The sequence below is a fragment of the Chlorocebus sabaeus genome, chromosome 11 (assembly GCF_047675955.1).
Source record: "Chlorocebus sabaeus isolate Y175 chromosome 11, mChlSab1.0.hap1, whole genome shotgun sequence".
Taxonomy (NCBI): Eukaryota; Metazoa; Chordata; class Mammalia; order Primates; family Cercopithecidae; genus Chlorocebus; species Chlorocebus sabaeus.
This window is the reverse complement of record NC_132914.1, coordinates 37,626,515-37,647,696: the sequence shown is the minus strand read 5'-3', so window position 1 is coordinate 37,647,696 and position 21,182 is coordinate 37,626,515. Positions and strand designations below refer to the sequence as shown.

The 21,182-nt window shown below is 37.3% G+C and overlaps 1 protein-coding gene across 4 annotated transcripts in view; it reads right to left on the bottom strand.

The window, feature by feature from the left end:
• LRRK2 (leucine rich repeat kinase 2) overlaps positions 1–15,461 on the bottom strand; it is a 152,039-nt gene extending 136,578 nt beyond the window's left edge. For all 4 annotated transcript variants that reach the window (XR_012094482.1, XM_073020622.1, XM_008002887.3 and 1 more), the window contains exons 1-6: positions 14,792–15,461; positions 14,435–14,520; positions 7,443–7,552; positions 4,177–4,265; positions 1,827–1,961; positions 178–312 (exon numbers count right to left, since the gene is read on the bottom strand). Coding sequence is in view for 3 of the 4 variants with exons in the window: in XM_073020622.1 (XP_072876723.1) it covers positions 178–312; positions 1,827–1,961; positions 4,177–4,265; positions 7,443–7,552; positions 14,435–14,520; positions 14,792–14,942 (706 nt within the window). In the remaining variant the exon portion in view is untranslated. The remainder of the gene's footprint in view (positions 1–177; positions 313–1,826; positions 1,962–4,176; positions 4,266–7,442; positions 7,553–14,434; positions 14,521–14,791) is intronic.
• Between the last annotated feature and the right edge of the window lie 5,721 nt (positions 15,462–21,182).

The following is a 21,182-nucleotide window of genomic DNA, read 5'->3' as shown; positions in this document are numbered from 1 at the left end:
AGCCAACTTCCGTATAGTGTCAATTAAATATGTAAATTAATTAAATGGATAAATGAATGAATGGGTTTAGCATCCACAAGTTTCTAAATAATAAAAATATTGTTAAAATATACTCAGAAAGAGATATATTATGATTTTTCAGATACGAAAAAGAAATCACATATAAATGCTACTTACAAGGAATTGCTAGGGAATGTAAACAATGCAGTACATGAAGCACAATTTCCTCTTCATCTTTAAAATTTGTTAACGCACTTAACAATATCATATAATCTTTGTTCTCAACAAATTCAGTTAGTTGCTCCTCTGAGACTAAAAAATGAAAGACAAAATACTGAATAAGCCTAAAGATGATACAGAAGTTTAATTATTCAAAAATTACAACATTCATGATAGTTGTGTAAAAAAATGTAATCTCCTTAAATAAAAAATATATTTCTGTGAAAACAGCCCTTCCTAAGAATGTTATAATGGGAAAGCAAGCTACGGAGATTAAAATAATTTTGTTTCAGTCTATGTTCGGTACTCAATGTTTTGAAATGTAAAAGTGCTAGTCAGCAAGTCATTCTCAGAAAAACAAAACTATTTACAATTTCATTTGGGAAATTCTAGAGAAAACTGACAGTGACTAATAAAGATGGCCAACTGGAATTGGACATATTGCAATATTTGAAAGGGAGGCATTAATGGTACGCTGCTGAAGGGTAGCTCAGCTAAATGTTTCAGTTCAAGAGTTGTCAACTTGAGCAAATGGCAAGTAATCAGACTTTGAAATACTCTGTCTTAGTGATTTTCCATCAGACAGCAAAAATATAGATCATTAATTTTCACAATTAAAGTCATTTGATCAAGCCAGTAAGTTCCATTTGGAGTCATTGTTATTGGGCAACAACCTCAAAAACATGTATAAAATTCTAGTTTATCTAGCTTGAGAATGGTGCCAGAAATATGTTAGAAAATACGGCACTCTAAGTGATCAACATTATTTTTTTTTTAATTTTATGCCAGTGTCCCTATAATATAATGCGAAATCAGTTAAGTTTTTCTAACAAGTGAAGAACATCATGAAACTGTCTCAGTTATTAGGTGATCTATCCCATTCTGGGAACTGCGAGAAATTAGACTGGTAAACCGATAACTGACACAAGGCCCGCAAAAATCATTCTTATCTAAACCCCTAGCACGGTTGGCTCCCATAATGATACAAAAGGGGCTCTCAAAATAATTGCTAATTGAACTGTACTGTCACAAGCTCTGTGCCCTCAGGCAGGATGCTCACTTCACTGCTGTGACCCATTTCCTCCTCAGGTCAATGGAAAGACTAAACAAGGACTCCAACCAACTCTAAAATTACATGACAATCTCAGTTACCAATCTCAGGGCCAGGCTATGAAATGCATATTAATCTTTTTCCTGAGGGACACTTTGTAAACCTCCTGGCTCTTTATGCAGAGCCTTTATCAATTTCTAGGACTTCTGATGATGACTCAACATCATAATCCCGATGTAACCTATGCTTGGCTTCAGTTGTATTTTTTCTTTCATAACACCCACACATCCAGTTTTCAAAGTAAACCTTACACCTTGTTACGCAACTGAAGAAACTCTACTCCAGTGGCATGATTTATAACCCATGAATGAAATTCACTCCACCAAAACAAGCAATACTGCTGAATTAACCCCATTCCTCACCCTTGACAGACAACTCCCCCTTCTTAATAGTAGGATTTTAGAAACCTTCTTCTTCTTATAACTGTGTTCTACTTTTCCCAGTATAAGCCTTTTTTTCTTATATATACTTTAAGGAATTTGACATTTTAAAATACCTCTCTCAAACAGCACATGTAAAGCTTTGCATCCAAGTTTCTGGATTTCATCATTGGCTGGAAATGAGTGCATGGCATCAAAAATTAACATGAAAATATCACTTTCTTCATCCAATATCAGTAAGGTGATTTTACCTATTTTGAAGAGAATAATATGCTCTGAGTAAAGATCTGCTTTAACATTTAATGTGTTAATTTTTACATGAAGACTGTGAATGGTTTGTAGACTCACGATTTTTTTTGTTTATTGACAAACCACTTAACTGCCCTAGATGTTAGACTTATCAAGCTCTAGATCTTTATAAATGAGATAAATTCCCAGTTCACTTTATCACAATTTCATGAGTCCCAATCAGTACTTCTACCCTAGATAACTTGCCCCAAACACCTGAAATACATTCTTATGCCTCTTAGACAACATCTGAATATTCTACAGGTACCCCAAACCTGGTCTACTCCTGTTCCCTGTCTTCATCAATGATACCATAATCCAATAGCTACCCAAGAGAAACTCCTGAGTCGTCATCTTTTTCCACCATCCTTTCTCTTCTCATTCTCTATCCAAACAACAAATCAATTCGTTACCAAGTCCTTTAAGTATATCTCCTACACATCTTGAAGATTCCTTCTGAACAAAATGCCTTTTGAACGAGGCACCTTCATTCCTATTGTGTTTTGCATTCTCATCTAGAATGCAAAAACAGATGCTTAATTGCTCTACAGGCCCCAATTTCTACCCAACTAGTTTATTGCCTGCATTATATTTCTAAAACACAATTGTGGTCTTGCAAATCCCTTGCTGGAATCTTCTAAGATCTTCTCATACTCCTTAGTATGAAAAAACACGACCCTTCACACAACTGACTATAGTACATGTATCTCATCAGCCCCTTATCCCTCTGCACATTGTCTTCACTCCAAATATGCTAAACTCTGTTCCTCACTAAACATTTTCTTTGTTTCCTCTTTGTACTTGGACTAACTGCTTGTCATACTCTTGCCTTTTACTACATCAAACATCTCCTATCATAATCCAAAACATAACACAAACAGCATCATTCTGTCAATAAAAATAATAATACTGGAATAGGAATGGTAGTACTGTATGAGGCTAACTTTAATATATTCCAGTGTTGAGAGATTTTTCAGATTAATAAACTCTCATCTTCCTGTCCATTGCCAAATGAAGAATGAATACCCCTCAAAAAAAAAAAAAAAATACCTCCCAAGGATGAGGTTAAATTAAATCATGGTTAAGACTGTTAGTGTATTCCATACAATATGGTCATAAAAAGCGGTGGTGAAATGCTGAGTACTTTCTTGTTTTTCCCTCATACTCTCATCTTCCTCTTTCTCCAGCAAGGTCTTCATCTCTTAGCAGGACTGATGGGGACTGATGAGGACATTTCAAACCTTCCCAATCACATGTCCAGCCTCTCTTATGCTATTCTCCCAGGCCTCTGCACCCATACTTCTCTCAACCTAAAAAGCCCTCCCCTACATGGAAGGAAACTGCTCCCAGCCCTACAAGATTAGCTCCCTGTGAGCAGCCTTTCTTCTAAGAACCTTATATAATAGCCAGTGTCCAGCACAGCAATGCCCACAACTGTTGCATCATTTCAAGATTTTTTGTTTTCAGGTCCGTTATTTTCCAGGCCAAAGTTTTCTCAGGGAAGGAACCTGACATGGAGAATCAGACCCTGTTTCTACCACTTAGTGGCCGAAGCAACTTCTCTGCATTTCAGTGTTTCTCACTTAGAAAACTGAGATAAAATCTCTATCACGAGGGGTGTTTTCAGGTTTAGGTGTTTAAAAGAATGTGAAGCATTTTACTTGTGAAGCCTGGCATCTAGCAAATACTCAAGAAGTAATGTTATGTATTTTCAAAATGTAACTTTTATGGCATACTCCAGAACATACATTATAGAAAATATATTAAAGATATATATGGAGAAAGAAGTAATAAGGCAAGGGCATGAATGACCACTAACCTAGGGAGAATATGAGATGTGGGTCCAGATTTTGGGAGCAAACATCAGGCTACAAACAGAGATTTGGGGACAATATATAAGGTAATGTTTAGAACCAAGGTATTGAATGAGATTTTTTGAGAGGCAAAGTATAGAGAAAAGAGATAAGGAGAAAAGATGGAAACAGAAAGAATTTTGGAAATAACTGATATTTAGATTACATTGTGGCTGTCACATCACCAGGTCTAAAAAAAGATGCAATTTTAGGACATTTAAATCAAGCTACCCTAATCCTGATCTTTAAAAAAAAAAAAAAATTAAGTTAATGGCATCAATTTTTTTTAAACTGAATCAACACGAAAAACATATACATGTATTACCTGAAGTTAGGAGGAGATCTAAGGTCTTCAGTCCAATCATTGACAAGTTTACACTGGCATTATGAACTGTTAGCATTTTAAGAATCAATCTGGAGTTAAAAACAGAAATCAAGATAAGAATGAAATATCATACTCAGAAATTTGCTTATTTAGATTTTTTTGCTCATCTATTTTTTATTACTCTCATTGTATTTAATTCCCTATAGTGAAGCTCATGTGTTTTTGTTGTCTGTTGTCTGCTTTTAGAGACAAGGTCTTGCTGTGTCACCCAGGCTGGAATGCAATGGTGCAATCAATCACAGCTCACTGAAACCTCAAACTCCCGGGCTCAAGTAAGCAATACTCCTGCCTCAGCCTCCTGAGTTGCTAGGGATACAGGTACATACCACCACACTAGGCTAATTTTTTCATTCTTTTTTGGACAGATAGAGTTCGCTATGTTGCCTAGGCTGGTCTAAACCTCTGGGCTCAAGTGATCCTCCTGTCTCGGCCTCCCAAAGTCTGGGATTATAGGTATGAGCCACCATGCCTGGCCATGTGTGTTTGTTTCTTTCTACAAACCTGAACCAGGCTTATAAAAACTAACAGGGAATGCTAATTAGCTTGACTGTGGTAATATTTCACAATGTACACATATATCAAATCATCAACTATATACCTTAAATATAAACAATTTCTAATTGTCAACTCTACTTTAATAAAGTTAAAAAAACAAACAAAAAATCAACAGGGAACTATTATGTGTCTCATTTAAAAAGGTAAAAGCGCTACTTATTTTCCAATAAATATTCAAATTCAAAAATTCAGATTCACTATTTTCACCCAACTCCATGTTCAAAATATCATGAAGTCTTATATACATCGAGAGCAAACCCATTTTTACATGTGATATAAATTTATAAATTATCTTAGACATGTTGATATATTAAAATATAGAGAGATATAATAAAGATGTTAGTTTGTGTATATAAATTAAGAATTCATTTCAATATTTAAATTATTGATTGCTACTGTTTTTAAAAGAGAAATTAATAATATATTAAAAAGTGGGCCGGTAGCACTGGCTCACACCTGTAATCTCAGCACTTTGGGAGGCCAAGGCGGGGGGATCATGAGGTCAATAGATCGAGACCATCCTGGCCAACATGATGAAGCCCTGTCTCTACTAAAAATACAAAAATTAGCTGGGTATGGTGGTGCACTCCTGTAGTCCCAGCTACTCGGGAGACTGAGGCAGGAGAATCACTTGAACCTGGGAGGCAGAGGTTACAGTAAGCCGAGATCAGGCCACTGCACTCCAGCCTGGCAACAGAGCAAGACTCTGTCTCAAAAAAAAAAAAAAAAAAGTGAACTTAACATATCAATAATGTTTAGTTCAAATTCATGAGATTTTAATCCCTATATTATTAATCCCAAAATATAATCTCTAGTCTATTCCTGCACAGCATTGTTTGGCGAATTGTTGGGAAAAGACTGAGCTGACCACATCTAGAGCTTTGTACGTATTCAAGAAACGTTGCATAATCTCCATTTGGCAGTTGGAGGAACTGAATGAAGCCAGTCTTCAATTCTCTGCCAGTCTTCCTCCTAATCACCCTGCCCCTACCTCTCCCTGTACCATTCCCACTCTTCCTGACTTTATCACCACAGAAGAAATTTTTCTTCAGAACTGGTAAGTCTTTGGAGAGAAAAGGCCTTGAAAAAACAGAAATCTGTTTTGCAATCAATTTTTGCTGGGAGTGACCTAATACACTCCACTGGAGAGAGCAGTGTGTCTATCTTCTTCACAACTGCATTGTTTCTGGCCTAGAGGAGGGGCTTAAAAAACATTTGATGAATGGAAGATGAATGACTGGATGAACAAAGTGAGTGAATGGAGTGAGTGAGTGAACAAATTTCCTATATAAACATTTATGTAATTTAATTTGAACAGCTGGTTTGAACAGGAATGTGACTAGATGAGTTTCCCAAACACTCCCTGAGGTTACAGACTGGCTCATCTTTGGACATCAATTGCTAATTACTGGTATATTCTGAGTAATTCCTCATCAAAAACTGTATACTTTAGAACTGAAACACAGAATTACAAAGATTAGATTGAAGATGAGAACTCCAATTAATTGTAAATATGCTCTTTCCAAACACACCCTTTATGTACTGAAAACAAGAAGAGCAACACATTTGTCAAAGAGGGGAAAATGTATAAGCACAGATATGTTCACTTATGGCCAAACATATAGCTCTAATTTGTCTAAATTTGTAGCACTACTTGATACTCATCACCAATATAAACACCTAAAAATGTTTCATAAATTAAATTTTCATAAACTGTATACAAGCCAAATATACAATAAGCCAAATATATTCACAATTTCCTTTTCTGTGGTAAAGAAAAGTCACATTACGTATAAAAAAGATTTAAAGATAATGACAGAAGGTTTGTTTGTTTGTTTGTTTGTTTGTTTTTGAGACAGAGTCTCACTCTGTCACCCAGGCTGGAGAGCAGTGCTGCAATGTCGGCTCACTGCAACCTCCGCCTCCCAGGTTCAAGTGATTCTCCTGCCTCAGCCTCCCGAGTAGCTGAGAAGATATTTTTTAACTGTCAAGAAATAATGTATTTTCCTGGAAACACATTCTTCTTCAGAAAAGGTTTTCTTAATTAATTGTGGCTAAGGAAGTAGTCTCATTTAAGAAGTCATTATGCTGCAAACTGCAAAAACATAGCTGGTAAAATTGTCATCAAGATTTGGCTGCAGATGTGCTGAAAGGTAATTTCCTCTTTCTTACTCTTTTTGAAAGCCGTAGTTTAAACTTACTGTGTATATATATGAATATATATAAATGTACCATTTAAAGACAGAACATCAACTTCCAAATTACTACTTACAGAACTAACTTTTCTCAGTTCCCATTTTTTTAAGAACTAGTGGTTTGTATCAGTTCTATTATTAAAGGGCAAAATCTCTTCATGGTTTGAATTCAAAAGTACTCATCAAAAATCTACAAGTTAACCAGTTTTATAATTATATGATTATATTATTAAAATAACTCCTGACATGTTACCTTAAATGTTTGCTTTCTAAATCAAACTTCTGAGTTTAAAGCTCTCTATAAATGTAAATCATTGACTCAAGGAAAAATGTCTGTATTTCAAAGAATTTCACAAGAGTAGCCTTGGATTGCAAATTCAGTGTATCAAGGGAAGGTTTTTATGTGTATAGATAAATACTCAAGGCAGTTTGTTTTTACATATCTATCATACTTACTGGTGAACACCAAGGACTTCCCAATCATTTCCAACATCCTGGGGTCCCATTAAGCTTTGCATTGTACCCGGACAGATTTCTATTAATTTGCACAGAAGTGACCAACCCACCTGAAAACAAGAAAGACATATATTCACGTGTTTTAAAGGATGTTAATAGAACATACTGAGTCAAACATGAATCTCTTCAGTCTTAGTGGAATATATGCTTATCTCACTTGTAAATAATTGTTATAAAACAAAATGATACCCTAAAATGCTTACCAAGAAACAAAAGCAAGCCATATCCTTAGGATACACCTTTCTCCAAAAATCAGACCAGAAAGACATACAAAAAAATATAACATTTCGGCTGGGCACAGTGGCTCACGCCCGTAATCCCAGCACTTGGAGAGGCGGAAGCGGGTGGGTCACGAGGTCAGTAGTTAGAGACCAGCATGGCAGAGGATGAAATCCCGTCTCTACTAAAAACACAAAAATTAGCCAGGCATGGTGGTGAGTGTCTGTAACCTCAGCTACTCGGGAGGCTGAGGCAGGAGAATCGCTTGAACCCAGGAGGCAGAGGTTGCAGTGAGCCGAGATTGCGCCACTGCACTCTACCCTGGAGGACAGAGCAAGACTCCATTTCCAAAAAACAAATATACACACACACACACACACACACACACACACACACAAATATATATAATTTCTAAATTTTGAAGAACATAGACATGCCTATTGTCTAAATAAGGCAAAATAAAATAAACTACAAAAAATACAAAAAATAGTTTTAGAGGTCGTACCAAGATTATTAAGTGCAAGAACGGCTATACTGGATCCTTAGTACGTTTCTTTTCTTGTTTTTTTTTTTTTTTTTTTTTGGTTTTGAGTTGTTTTTGAGATAGGGTCTCACTCTGTCACCCAGGCTGGAGTGCAACGGCGCAATCACCGATCACTGCAGCCTAGAACTCACGGCATCAGGTGATCCACCCACTTCAGCCTCCCAAGTAGCTGGGACTACAGGTATGTTCCACCACACCCAGCTAATTTTTAAAACATTTTTGTGAAGACAGGTCTCTCTCTATATTTTGTGAAGGCTGGTCTCAAGCTCCTTGGCTCAAGCCTCCTGACGTGGCCTCTCAAAGTGCTGGGATTACAGGCGTGAGCCTCCGCACCTGGCCCTTAGTAGGTTTTAAGTAATAGCTACCTGACAGAATTTCCTCCACATATTTAAATTTTTAATTATAGGAAAAAATGAAGTGGCTTAAAATGAAAGATTAGGGCAAGTTGAAAATTTTAGTAGCAAAATGTAAGTTATCAGAATGACTGCTCCCCAATTAATGAAGCTAGAATAATAGAGGCAAGAAACGTGGCATTTTTAGCAATTGACTCTACATCTGATAGGAGAAAAAGAGAAAGGGCTCTATAACATAGACAGGAGGTAGAACTCCTCAATGGCTCCCTCTAGATTTCTCTAGAATGAATTGATAAGGTCTAGAGATACAGACACCCCTAGTAGGCTCTTTCACATTTCGAAATAAAATATGAAATTATGGATGCATTTTAAGTATATCTTCACTCAGTCTGTTTACAAGATGCCAACTTGCCTAAGTTGCTCTTTACCTCTGAAAAAAAAATTGAAAGTCCTGATTTCAAACCACAGATTAAAATTAACCTACTCCTCCTATTGTAGACTCCTCTCTAAATGTAAAGGATCTCCAATTCTATTATACTATAGAACTATACTTGACATGGTCAAAAAAAAAAAAAGAGAAAGTGCATTTATATATATACACACACACACACACACATACACACACACACACCCCCCACCCTCTAGAGACTTATGGAAAAGTACCTAAGTGTGATGTGTAATAAATACCAATACAATAGAAATACTGACAGTAAGATTCAGTGTGAGTTGAAATTACTCAGAGAATATAATATGAAGAGGGAGAGCTTGAGCCAGATTGTATAAGAACTGTTGAGTGGTGAGAGTAGGCTGCTACATAATAAGGAAGCCGCTACAGGAAAGAGGCTATTTTGGGATAAGGCTGGATGCATAAGTAAAGTTGAACATTGCAAGGAGTTGAATGACAAGGTGAGAAATCTATATGCATCCAATAAGGAATAATGGCACAAGTTTCTTACCTGTTTACAGAAGTAAACAAGGGTTATTTTAGGAAGATAAAAATGATTACTCAAGATCTCTTTACAATATTACTTTTGGATCTTTTCCAGATTAAACAGAAATTGCTTTATTTCGTCATTACTTCCTTTTACATAATTTCAAATTGCTTTCAAAGGCAGCAATTTCTGACAGCTATTTCTACCTATACTACTTAAGTAGGACATCCTCCTCCACGTAAGCTGAACAGACATTGACAATCCAGCTGTCATAGAAACCAACTATTTTTGTGCTTTCATAAAATACATCAAGACTTTTTTCTAAAGTATTTAAGAAAATAACATTCTGAACAGCTTCTGGTGGTGAAAAAAATCACATAGGATGCCAAACTCATCCCTATACCTACAAAGCTGACTCAAGGAAAAAACCTGTTTTGTTTTGGTTGGTGAAGCAACAGTATAAGTAAGTGCTTTGCAAAAAGATTCAGGCAACTGAGCTCTCCAGTACTACATGGAACTTCTGTGATGAAACAGAATCTCTGGCACCAAAGCAGAGGTAACAATTGATCCATTAATCTATTCAATTAAAAGCTTATCTTTCAGAGACAGAAATTTCCCATCCTGCACGGTTACAATACAATTAAATTGGTAGTTTTACTTTATTATAATTATTCTAAAAACTCAAGCATGTAATTAAGGCACAACAGGAAAGAGTCTAGGGGTTAAAGAAAAATTTTTAGCCACTTTCATTTATTTTGCTCCCCTTCTTCAAAGGTTGAAACCGTGAGAATAAAGAGATGTAAAATTTAGGAGCACAGTGAAACGATGGGCAGGAAAAGAAAAATATAAAGCAGCTTAACTACCAATTTTCTAAAGACTGTCATTTACGAAGAAGCATTAATAAAATATGAAATAAACTTCGAAAATAAAACTGACAGCCCGGAATATCATGTTAAATGGCATCTAGGAACAAACCTTAATCTTTATTTTAAATAGTAATTAAGAATTACAATTAAATTAAATGAAGGAGTAATTTACCTTAATACCTTAAATTCATCATTAAGAGTTTTTAATTTGGCACTTCCAGCTAACTCAACATATAAAACATTAAAGGATACTTACAGTAATTATACTAATTATATAAAGAAATCTGAAGGAAAAACACTACTTTCAAGTGAGTATTAAAATGTCAGTAGGAGACCCCTTTCTACATCCCCTTGGTAAGACCAATGATAATTTAAATTGATGGCATTGTACCTAGCATGGCCAAAGCAAAAACCAAACCATTTTGCTTATTATGAGCTTGCACAAAAAGCTTGTGAATTCAGCAGCTAGTAGATTGTATGATGGAAAGAGATTTTGAAGGTGTGAGAAGACTTGGGTCTTAGGTTTGTTACAAGCTCTTTGATCCTCAGTTAGTAGCTTACTCTCACTGAGCTATGAGAGTAAACCATCCGGTAAGATTTCTGAGAGGGCAGTGAGATTTCAGTAAGAATCAAATCATGTAATATGCAATGCCCTTTATAGACTTATACACATATGGTACTGGAATTAATAATTCTATTGCATTAAATTACCAAATCAAAAGACTATTCCTCACACGGATCAATAGAACAGAATAGAGAACCTAGATAAAAATCCATGCATTTATAGGCAACCTACTTCCAAAGGTGCCAAAGACCTACAATGGAGAAAGGACAGTCTCCTTAATAAATAGTGCTGGGAAAACTGGATATTGGCTATGCCAGAGAAGGAAACTAGATGCACAGCTTTCACCATATACACAAATCAACTCAAAATGGATTAAAGACTTACATCTCAGACCTGAAACTGTGCAACTACTAGAAGAAAACATTGGGGAAATGCTACAGGACATTGGTCTGTGCAATGACTTTTGGGGTAGGACCTCAAAAGCACAGGCAACAACAAAAAAAATAGACAAATGAGACTGTATGAAGCTAAAAGCTTCTGTACAACAAAGAAAATAATCAACGAAGTGAAAAGACAACATAAAGAACAGGAGAAAATATTTGCAAAATAACCACTCAACAAAAGATTAACAACCAGAATACATAAGGAACTCAAAAATCTCAATTAGTGGAAAAAAAAATCTTATTTTTAAATGGACAAAAGAAATAGACATTTCTCAAAAGAAGACAGACAAATGGCTAACAGATACATGAAAAAAAAATCCTAAGTATCACTAATCTTTAGGGAAAGGCAAATCAAAACCACAATGAGATATTATCTCACCACAGACAGAATGGCTATATTATCAAACAGAGAAAAAATAACAAATGCCGGTGAGGATGTAGAAAAAGGGGAATGGTGGTACACTGTTGATGGGAACATAAAGTAGTACAGCCATTATGAAAAACAATATGGAGGTCCCTTAAAAAACTAAAAATAGAACTTTCATATGATCCAGCAATCTCATTGCTGGGTATATATCCAAAAGAAAGAACATCAGTATATCAAACACATGTCTCAACTCCCATGTTTATTGCAGTACTGTTCACAATAGTTAAGATACAGAATCACCTTATATGTCTATCAACAGATTAATAAAGAAAATATGGAGGCCAAGGCAGGAGGATTGCTTGAGGTCAGGAGTTTGAAACTAACCTGGGCAACATAGCAAGACTCCATCTCTACAAAAAGTAAAAAAAGAAAAAAAAATTAGCTGAGCATGGTGGCACATGCTTATACTCCTAGCTACCCGGGAAGCTGAGGAAAGAAGACTACTTGAGCCCAAGATTTCAGGCCTGCAGTGAGATTTGATCACACCACTGTTCTCCAGCCTGGGCAACAGAGTGAGACCCTGTCTCTAAATTAATTACTTAACTAAAAATAAAAGAAAATGTGGCATACATACACAATGGAATATTATTCAGTCATAAAAAATGAAATCCTGTCATTTGCAACAGCATGGGTGGGAATAGAGGTCATTATGTTAAATTTAATAAGCCAGGCACAGAAATAAAATATTGCATATTCTCACTTATACGTAGGAGCCAAAAGGTGGATCTCATGGAGGGAGAGAGTAGAATGGTGGTTACCAGAGACTGGGAATGAAAGGATGGGGAGGGATAAAGAGAAGGTGGTTAATGGGTACAAAAATATAATTAGATAGAAGCAATTAAGTTTGTATTTAATAGTACAGTAGGGAAATGATGAATTTATTGCACATTTCAAAATAGCTAGAAGAAAGGAATTGCAATGTTGCCAACACAAAGAAAAATGTTCAAGGTGATGGATTTACCCTGATTTGAACATTACACATTGTATACATGTATCAAATATCGCATGTACCCCAAAAATATATACAACTATGATACATCCAAAAAAGTAATTAATTACTTATAAAAAGACTCTTCCTTATTTTCCAGCATACTTTGCCTCCAGTATCCTCTGGGCAGAAATACTGAGTGACACACTCATAACTACTCCAGACAAGTATGCTCAGGCTTGAGCAATTTCTAAAATTAAGAATTAGGTGGTATGTTCCAGAGTCCCTTGGGTTCTCAAGTCTAGCACTCCCTTATCTAGACCTTGCAGACCAAAGCCTACCTAGGGCCTGACTGTCCTGAGCGGTATCAAGCAGAAGTGACTCTATGAAGTGCAGAGTCTAGGGAATGAAAGTGGCCAGAACCAGGCACTTCTGAACACCAAAGCAGAGGCAAGAAGGGATGACGTGGGTGCAGAGCAGGAAGCACAATAGGCCATTGCCCAAACAGTGACTCATATTCCACAGGCAAAATTCCGACTTTGAGTCTTAAAAGAACAGCATCTTTATTATGCCTCCATCTTTTCTTGGTTTGGTTTGATAGTGGCGTGAAAATCTATAACAGTCAGATGGAAAATATTTCACAGTTGAAAACAAATTAAAATATTTCTTCCAGATATAACTGTCCTCATATGAAAGAAGCTAGATGGTTCACCCAGACTAGATAGAGCTAGATACAGAGATAAGCATAAAGATAAAGATAGACCCACACCAATTTAAAGATTGAGATGCCTTACCTCTGTCAAGCCTCTCAAGTATTAAGAAACATTGGCTTTCTGACTGCACCTCCATGGAGTTCAAAGTCCAGTTCTCTTTCTTTGCATGAGTTAACATGCAGATGACAAAACTGATTTCAGTTCCCCAAATCTCTAAGTACTCCAAAGGAAGTTATCACCTTGGCCTATAATTTTGTTTTGACTGTAAATCATTCTTAATTACCACTTTAAAGCCCCTCTTAAAAAAATACATCCAAGGTATTTAGCAAATTTCTGGGTTTCCTGTGGTACAGATTGTAAAAGTTTCAGTTTTACATGCATTTTATATGACAACAGTTGTACATTATGAGGGTCTCAAAAGACTTGACTTTCTTTAGATACTACAAGGTATACTACAACTAAAGGCTAGAAATCTCTTTGAATTTTAAGAAACGCTGAACTCTACAAGTTTGCCAGTGACAAAGTGGCATTTTATCACTATTAGTTATTCCCCTTTTCCAAACTACTCATAATCCTCTCATCTAGGACATGCTCTACATTGGGAAGATTCCTGGAATAGTCAGGTCTAAACAGTAATTAATTCATCTTGCCAATAACGGGACTAAACCCGAACTCATTTTTATCCCCCTTCTACCACCACCCATACTGTTGGTTTTATAAAGTTACTTCTTAAAGACACTCAGGGAACACATACTGGGGCCCTTCATCCCTTTTTACATTGTCAAAATATTTAACAATGTCCCCATCTGAAAATCACAGTCGGAGGTTCCTCAAGCCAAATTTCGAGAATAACCAAGAACTCCCGGCTATATAACACTGCCAGTAAAACGTCTCCTTCCAAACAGAAGGGCAAATGAGTTGAAGTGAAAACAATGCCTTTACCTGCTGCACACTCGCGACTCTCATATACGAGTCCAAGACGATCAACAGAGGCACATGGATATTTTTGCCTTGAAATAACTTGGAGGCTGGAAAACAAGTGGGTGGGGAAAAGAGGCAAAGTCACAATCCACAGCACCCCCTTTCCTTTTAAGTCTGAAAAGGGGAGAAAAGTCAAAAAGGTGAAGACCGTCCTGGAATTCTCAGCTCCTTTCCTCCCTAAGGAAAGGATATGGGAGTTTACGGCTCTTTAAGAGTCCAGGTTTGAGCAGCGTCAGCGGAGGAGGACAAAGTTTGCAAATGTGAGGAGGGGGCGAAAGTTTGCAAAAACAAAAGCACAGTTTCTTCGCAAGTGATTACCGTGCTCGGAGTACGTGAACACCAGCAGATCCTCCAGGATTTGAACCAGCGTTTCTATCTGTTTACCTTCCTGGACATTGTTCAGCCTGACTATCAACTTCTTCAGAGTTTCCTCGTCCTCCTCGCACCCCTGACAGCTGCCACTAGCCATGGTGGCCCCTGCTTCCAACCCGCCGCCCTCCCAGCACGAACGTCCGCTGCTCAGGGAACCGGCAGGGGCGCCGGCCACAGCTCCCCGGGATCTAGCTCAGCTCACCGCCCGCAGCCAGCGCTCCCCGGGGGCCCCGTCGGCGCCCACGCCCGCCTGTTTATGAGGAAGGCGGTGGCTCCCCGCCCCGCGTTGCCCTCCCTCTCCAGAGCCCTCCTGCTCGGCTTCCTCCTCCCCCAGCCAGGCCCCAAAAAACCAGCTCAAGGGGCCTGCCAGAGGCTCCGCCGGGGCGACGGGCCGCGCAGAACTCCAGCGGCGGCCGTGGGGCTGCTGGAGCCGGGCCTGGCCGGGATGACCGTGCCCGTGGCCCCCACGCACGCCTAGACTGGACCCCGGGCGGACGCCGCCTCCTGGGACCAGATTCCACCGCAGCTGCAGCGCGGCGGGGAGTCGCGCAGGAAGAAACTGACTCAGCGGACTCCGCCGAGTCCCAAGGCCCGGAGCCTGCAGCGGAGGCGCGCAGTGCGCAGCCCGGCCGGCCACCCTCCGCGACTCGCCAGCCGGGGATCCTGCGGCCCCAGGGAAGGTCTGGGAACTGGCAGCAGGAAAAATGAAAGCCGCCTATCTCCAGATCTAAGAATAGAAATCAGGGCACTGGGAAAAAAGAGGACACCGCCCAGATGGCCCCTTTAGGAAAACATTCTCTTTATAGAGTTCTCCCCTTAAAGGATGGAGAGGTTAGCCATCAAAACTTGCCCCGCTACTGTCTTTTTTATTGTTGTTGTGACTGTTAGTGGGAGAGGAAATAAACATTGTTTCCCTGTGAGTTATCTGAAGCTCTGGTCACCAAAAGGCCACTAAATTAACTTTTGGAATTGAGTTGCACTAGGCAGGATCCTGATACGTGGGATACCCGAAAAGTAATCAGCTCTTAGAGCTATTAGAACTGAGACAAAGGACAGGGTACATGAAATGAAAGGTGAAAAGGTGAGAGAAGCAAACCGAAATATTCTCTTGGCATTCAGAATTACTTATGAGTATGGGTGTCTATAACCCCAAAGTTTTTTGGTTTCGTTTTTTGATTGATTGTTCTGTTAAGTACCTAAGTAATGTGTTTTTAGGAAGAGAAACCTAGCAAGAACATTGTAAACAAGGCTAGGCAAAGATGATCTATCCTTCAGTTGATGTGTCTGTCCTCAAGGTTATTTACAAAGAAGAGGATTGGACTGGAAGTTACTACTTCATAATTTTAGATTTGTTTTCACATCTGTTACTTCAATCCTGATGACAAGTCTGAAATGGATAAAACTACTACTATGTATCCTTCTTTCACTAATGAGGAAATTGAGATTTGGAGTTAAGAAGTGAAGAGCTTTGCTGGAGTCACACAGGTGGGAAGTTGAGAGCCAGGACTTCAACTCAGGCAAATCTCCTAACACCCGATAGATGGTTCTTCATGCTCTACCACTTTAATAAAAATGCTCTAGACTTTGTTTTTTCAGCAGATTAGTAAGATAGCAAATTCCTACTCAACCTGGATATTAGGTCTGTGTCTTGTTGTTGTAGAGTCTTCAGTTTTTACAGAGACATGCTGAAATATTTACAGTTGAAATGGTAGCAGGGTTAGGATGTGTTTCCAAGTCATCCAGTGGTGGAGGAAAAGATGAAATGTGTGGAGGCAGAGATAACAATAACAACTTTTGAACTGGTAATTGTTGAAGATAATAAGAGATGGGTTCATGTGGTCTGTTCTACTATTCTGTCTATATAACATTTTCCATAATTTAACAAAAAAGAATCCTAATCTTAACAATATTTATCAGACCGACAGTGTATTCTTTTCTAAGTTGTTTCTAAACTTGTTTCCATTTCTGATGACTTAATCAATGTCTCAAATATTTCTAGGCATTCTCGATCTCATGCATTCCTTCTGTTCCTCTGCATTAGTTTCTCCCTTCCTATTCTACTGAATTACAACCTTGCAAGAAATTAAAACCTACCTCCCTTCCAAAGAAAAATAATCTAAATTAAAAGATGTCTCCAATTTCCACAATTCATTCATCCATCTATTGCCTATTTATTATCTACTCTATATTGGCCAGACTGTGAGTAGGCAGTATGAAAATATGAATTATCTGCTGGGAGCGTTCTCCCATGAACTACTGCAGTGTTAAGGTAAAGTATTCTCTTAGGTTTCAAAAATGTTTAATTGACTGACTAAAATTCCAAGATTTATCAACTCTTCAGGTAGTTAACAAGACTGACAATGAAGATTACAGGCACAAATTTATGATGGAAGCAGTGCTCAGTGGAGAATAAAATGGTGCTAGAACATTTGGCTAACTTCCTGGAAAGAAAAAAATAATACTGGCATTTCTAATTATAGCAATCATCAAAACAAACTCCAGATAGATTAAAAAGTTAAATAAAAATAACTTCAAAAATAAAATACAAATTAATAGTTATATAATCTTGAATAAGAAAACATAAAAACAAGAAAGAAATCACATAAGGTTGGTGTATGTGACTCCATCAAATTTAAATTCTCTGCAGTCAAAGAAAAAATACCCACTAATGAAACTAGAAGTCAAATGGCAAACTGGAAGAAAAAAGTTGTAATACATATGATGAGACACAATTTGCCTTTAACTTTCAAAAGTTCTTACAAATCACTGGGAGGAGGGTATTATGCCACAGATAGACCAGGAAAAAAATAACAATAAACTAAGGTTTTGAAAAGGAAATTCACTTTGAATGACCAATAAGTATTTTTTAATGTCATCATCATAAAAAAATTATGTTCATAAACCTGAGTGACACACAATTATAAAGTGTAATTGTGTGTGTTTATCATGACAATGAGAGAAACCTTGAAAATAAATCTAACAAATACTTACAAAACCTTTATGAATAAATTATTGAACTATATTAAAAGGCATTAAAAAGGCATGAATACATGGATAGTACATATTAATTAATGGGAAAATTCAAAAATATATCAATTCTCTACAAAGTAATAAAAAACAATGCAAGATTAGTGAAATTCTCAACAAGATTTATATAGATTTCAGCAAGATCAAAAGACCTAGTATAGACTAGACACTTTTGAAGAAGGACAAGATGGGAGAATTGCCATCTTGTCCTTTTGGATGTCCAATTGACATCCATTCAGAGTATATAGTAGGCTTTCTCTATGAATTTCCCAAGAAGGAAAAAGTGCCCCCAGGATGAAAGTGGGGAGCCCTGAAAGCACATAGTTTACCCAGCAGTCAGTCTTTCAATGAATTAGAAAAAGGTGCCCCTCCTTCCAGGTAGACACAGCCTTATGTCTGGGAGTATCAAGCAGGATTTGGATTTCAGTCTCTACCCATTTCTTCACCCTGGTGTTCTTATGGAGGACACAACTTGTACAATATAGGAAGCATTATATTTTTTGAAGCTATAGAAATTAATTGGCATGTTATTGACACAGCTGTACAAAATGAGCAGTGAAAAAGTATAGAAAACCCAGAAATACATCTTTCCTGATATATGAGACATGTTGCATTATGTATCCGTGGGGGAAAAAAAGGGCAATTTGATAAATGAATCTGAGACCACTGCTTGTGGAAAAAGCAGCAAATGATTATGTCTACCTCACACCATATTCAAAAATAAATTCCACATGGATTGAACATTTTTGCCTAAAAAATGAAAATAGGCCAGGTGCAGTGGCTCACGACTGTAATCCCAGCACTTTGAGAGGCCGAAGTGGGACGACCTCTTGAGCTTAGGAGTTCGCGTCTCTACTAAAAATACAAAAATTAGCCAGGCATGATGGCTTGTGCCTGTAATCCCAGCCACTGGGGATACTGAGGCAGGAGAATTGCTTGAACCCGGGAGGTAGAGGTTGCAGTGAGCCAATCACGCCATTGTACTCCAGCCTGGGAGAAGAAGGGAGACTCCATCTCAAAAAAAAAAAAAAAAAAAAAGAAAAGAAAACATTTGAAAAAATAGAAAAGTATCTGACATTAAAAGGGAAAAAAAAAATTACTGTTCAGGCCAGGCATGGTGGCTCACACCTGTAATCCAAGCACTTGGGGAGGCCGAGGTGGGAGGCTTACTTGAGACCAAGAGTTAAGACCATCCTGGGCAATATAGAGAAACCTTGTCTCTACAAAATATTTAGAAATTAACCAGGTATGGTAGTGTGTGCCAGTAGTCCTAACTTCCCAGGAAGCTGAGGCAAGGGGATCACTTGATCCCAGGAGTTACAGGTTACAGTGAGCTACAATTGTCACACTGCACTCCAGCCTGAGGGACAGAGCAAGGTCCTTTCTTTAAACTAAAAATAAAATAAAATAAAATCACAGTTCTTAAAGGAAAAAATTATTAAATTTACAGACATTAAAATTAACACTATACAGAAGACTCCATCAACAAAGTTAAAAGATGACCATAGGCTGGAAGGTTTTTGGAAAGCTTATAACAAGTAAAAATTAATAAGAAGAATATATAAAAAGTAAAATTATAAAGGAAAAGATAAGTAGCCTGGTTTTTATATAAGTTTTAAAAATATGGCCAGGCACTGTGACTCATACCTTAATCCCAGCACTTTAGGATGCCAAGGTGGGTGGGTCACTTGAGGCCAGGACTTTGAGACCAGCTTGGTCAACATGGTGAAACCCTGTATCTACTAAAAATACAAAAATTAGCCAGTTGTGGTAGTGCATGCCTGTAATCACAGCTGCTTGGGAGGTTGAGGCAGGAGAATTGCTTGAACCCAGGAGGTACAGGTTGCAGTGAGCCAAGATTGCACCATTGCACTCCAACCTGGGCAACAGGATGAGAATTTGCCTAAATATATATATATGGCAATATGTAGAAGAGGAAAAGCCAGTAAACTTAATAAACCTATCCAAAGATGCTCAATTACACAAGTAATCAAGGAAATAAAAATTAAAGCCATAATGAGATACTATTTCACGACCATCTGATTACCAATAACTACTGGCTGGGATGTGGAGCAACTAGAATGCTTTTTGTGGTATTGGTAAGAGTATAAATCAGAGCAAGCTCCTTGGAGAGCAAATGGCAAAATCTAGGAAAGCTGATGTGTCTATCCTATGATCTGACATTTTCACTCTAAGGCTGTTTCTTAGAGAAATTCTTAAATGTCCATAGAGACATTTATGTAAGAATTTTCAGTGCATCATTTTTTGCTTATAATGAAAATGTAGACCATATGAATATCTTTCAACACTTAAAGTGAATATATTCATATAATGAACTTTTATAAATCTGTGAAAATTATTAAACTAGAGCTCCATAGCAAAATAGCAAAATGGCTAAATAGCAAAAAATTGTAATACTGGGCTTTTTACAAGTTGCAGAGGATACTTATAGCATGATATCAGTGCTGCAATGATATAAAATATGCAAGGTTTCATATACTTTAGGGATATTTATGTATGTATAAAAGTATAAAAATTATACTTGGGAATAATATTTACCAAATTCTAGCTAGTGGTTATCTCTGGGGAGAAGAAAGTAGAAATGCATCCAGGAAGGATATTTTATAGGCTACAAGTGTATCTGTAACTTTTTCTTTAAGCTTGTCGTTGGGTACATGGGTATTCATTATATTATTACCTGTATTCTGTTTCTAACTTATTTCATAATAAAAATAATTAAACGTATTTTCAACTTCACTGATGCTCAAAGTAATAAATCAACAAATTAACCCTTTTCATTCACCAAATTATGAAAGAAGTCTTTGAAATGTGTGTGGGAGTTTCATAATAATAAATTGTTCACAATATATGAGAAAACAATGTCATAAAATTCCAGAATTTTGATCCAAATTTTCCAAAAACACCCAAAAAAGTATATGCCTAATAAAACTACTGAAAGTAGATAAGAAACACATGTAGCAATGCTTCATGTTAGGTGGTCACATAAACAGTCAATTAACATAGTTTTGTATATGTGTTATATAGTGTATTCTTAAAATAAGATAGAGAAAAAATGCTATTAAGAAAACTATAAGGAAGAAAAAATATATTTATTGTTTATTAAGTGAAAGGGGATCATCATAAGGACTTCATCGTCATCATCTTCACGTTGAGTTAGCTGAGAAGGAGGAGGAGGAGAAGGACTTGGTCTTGCCCTTTCAGGGTTGACAGAGGTGGAAGAAAATGTAGAGAAAGTGGAAGAGGAGGCACACTAGTGAAGGCATCTAAGGTTTGTATGTGGAGCTACACA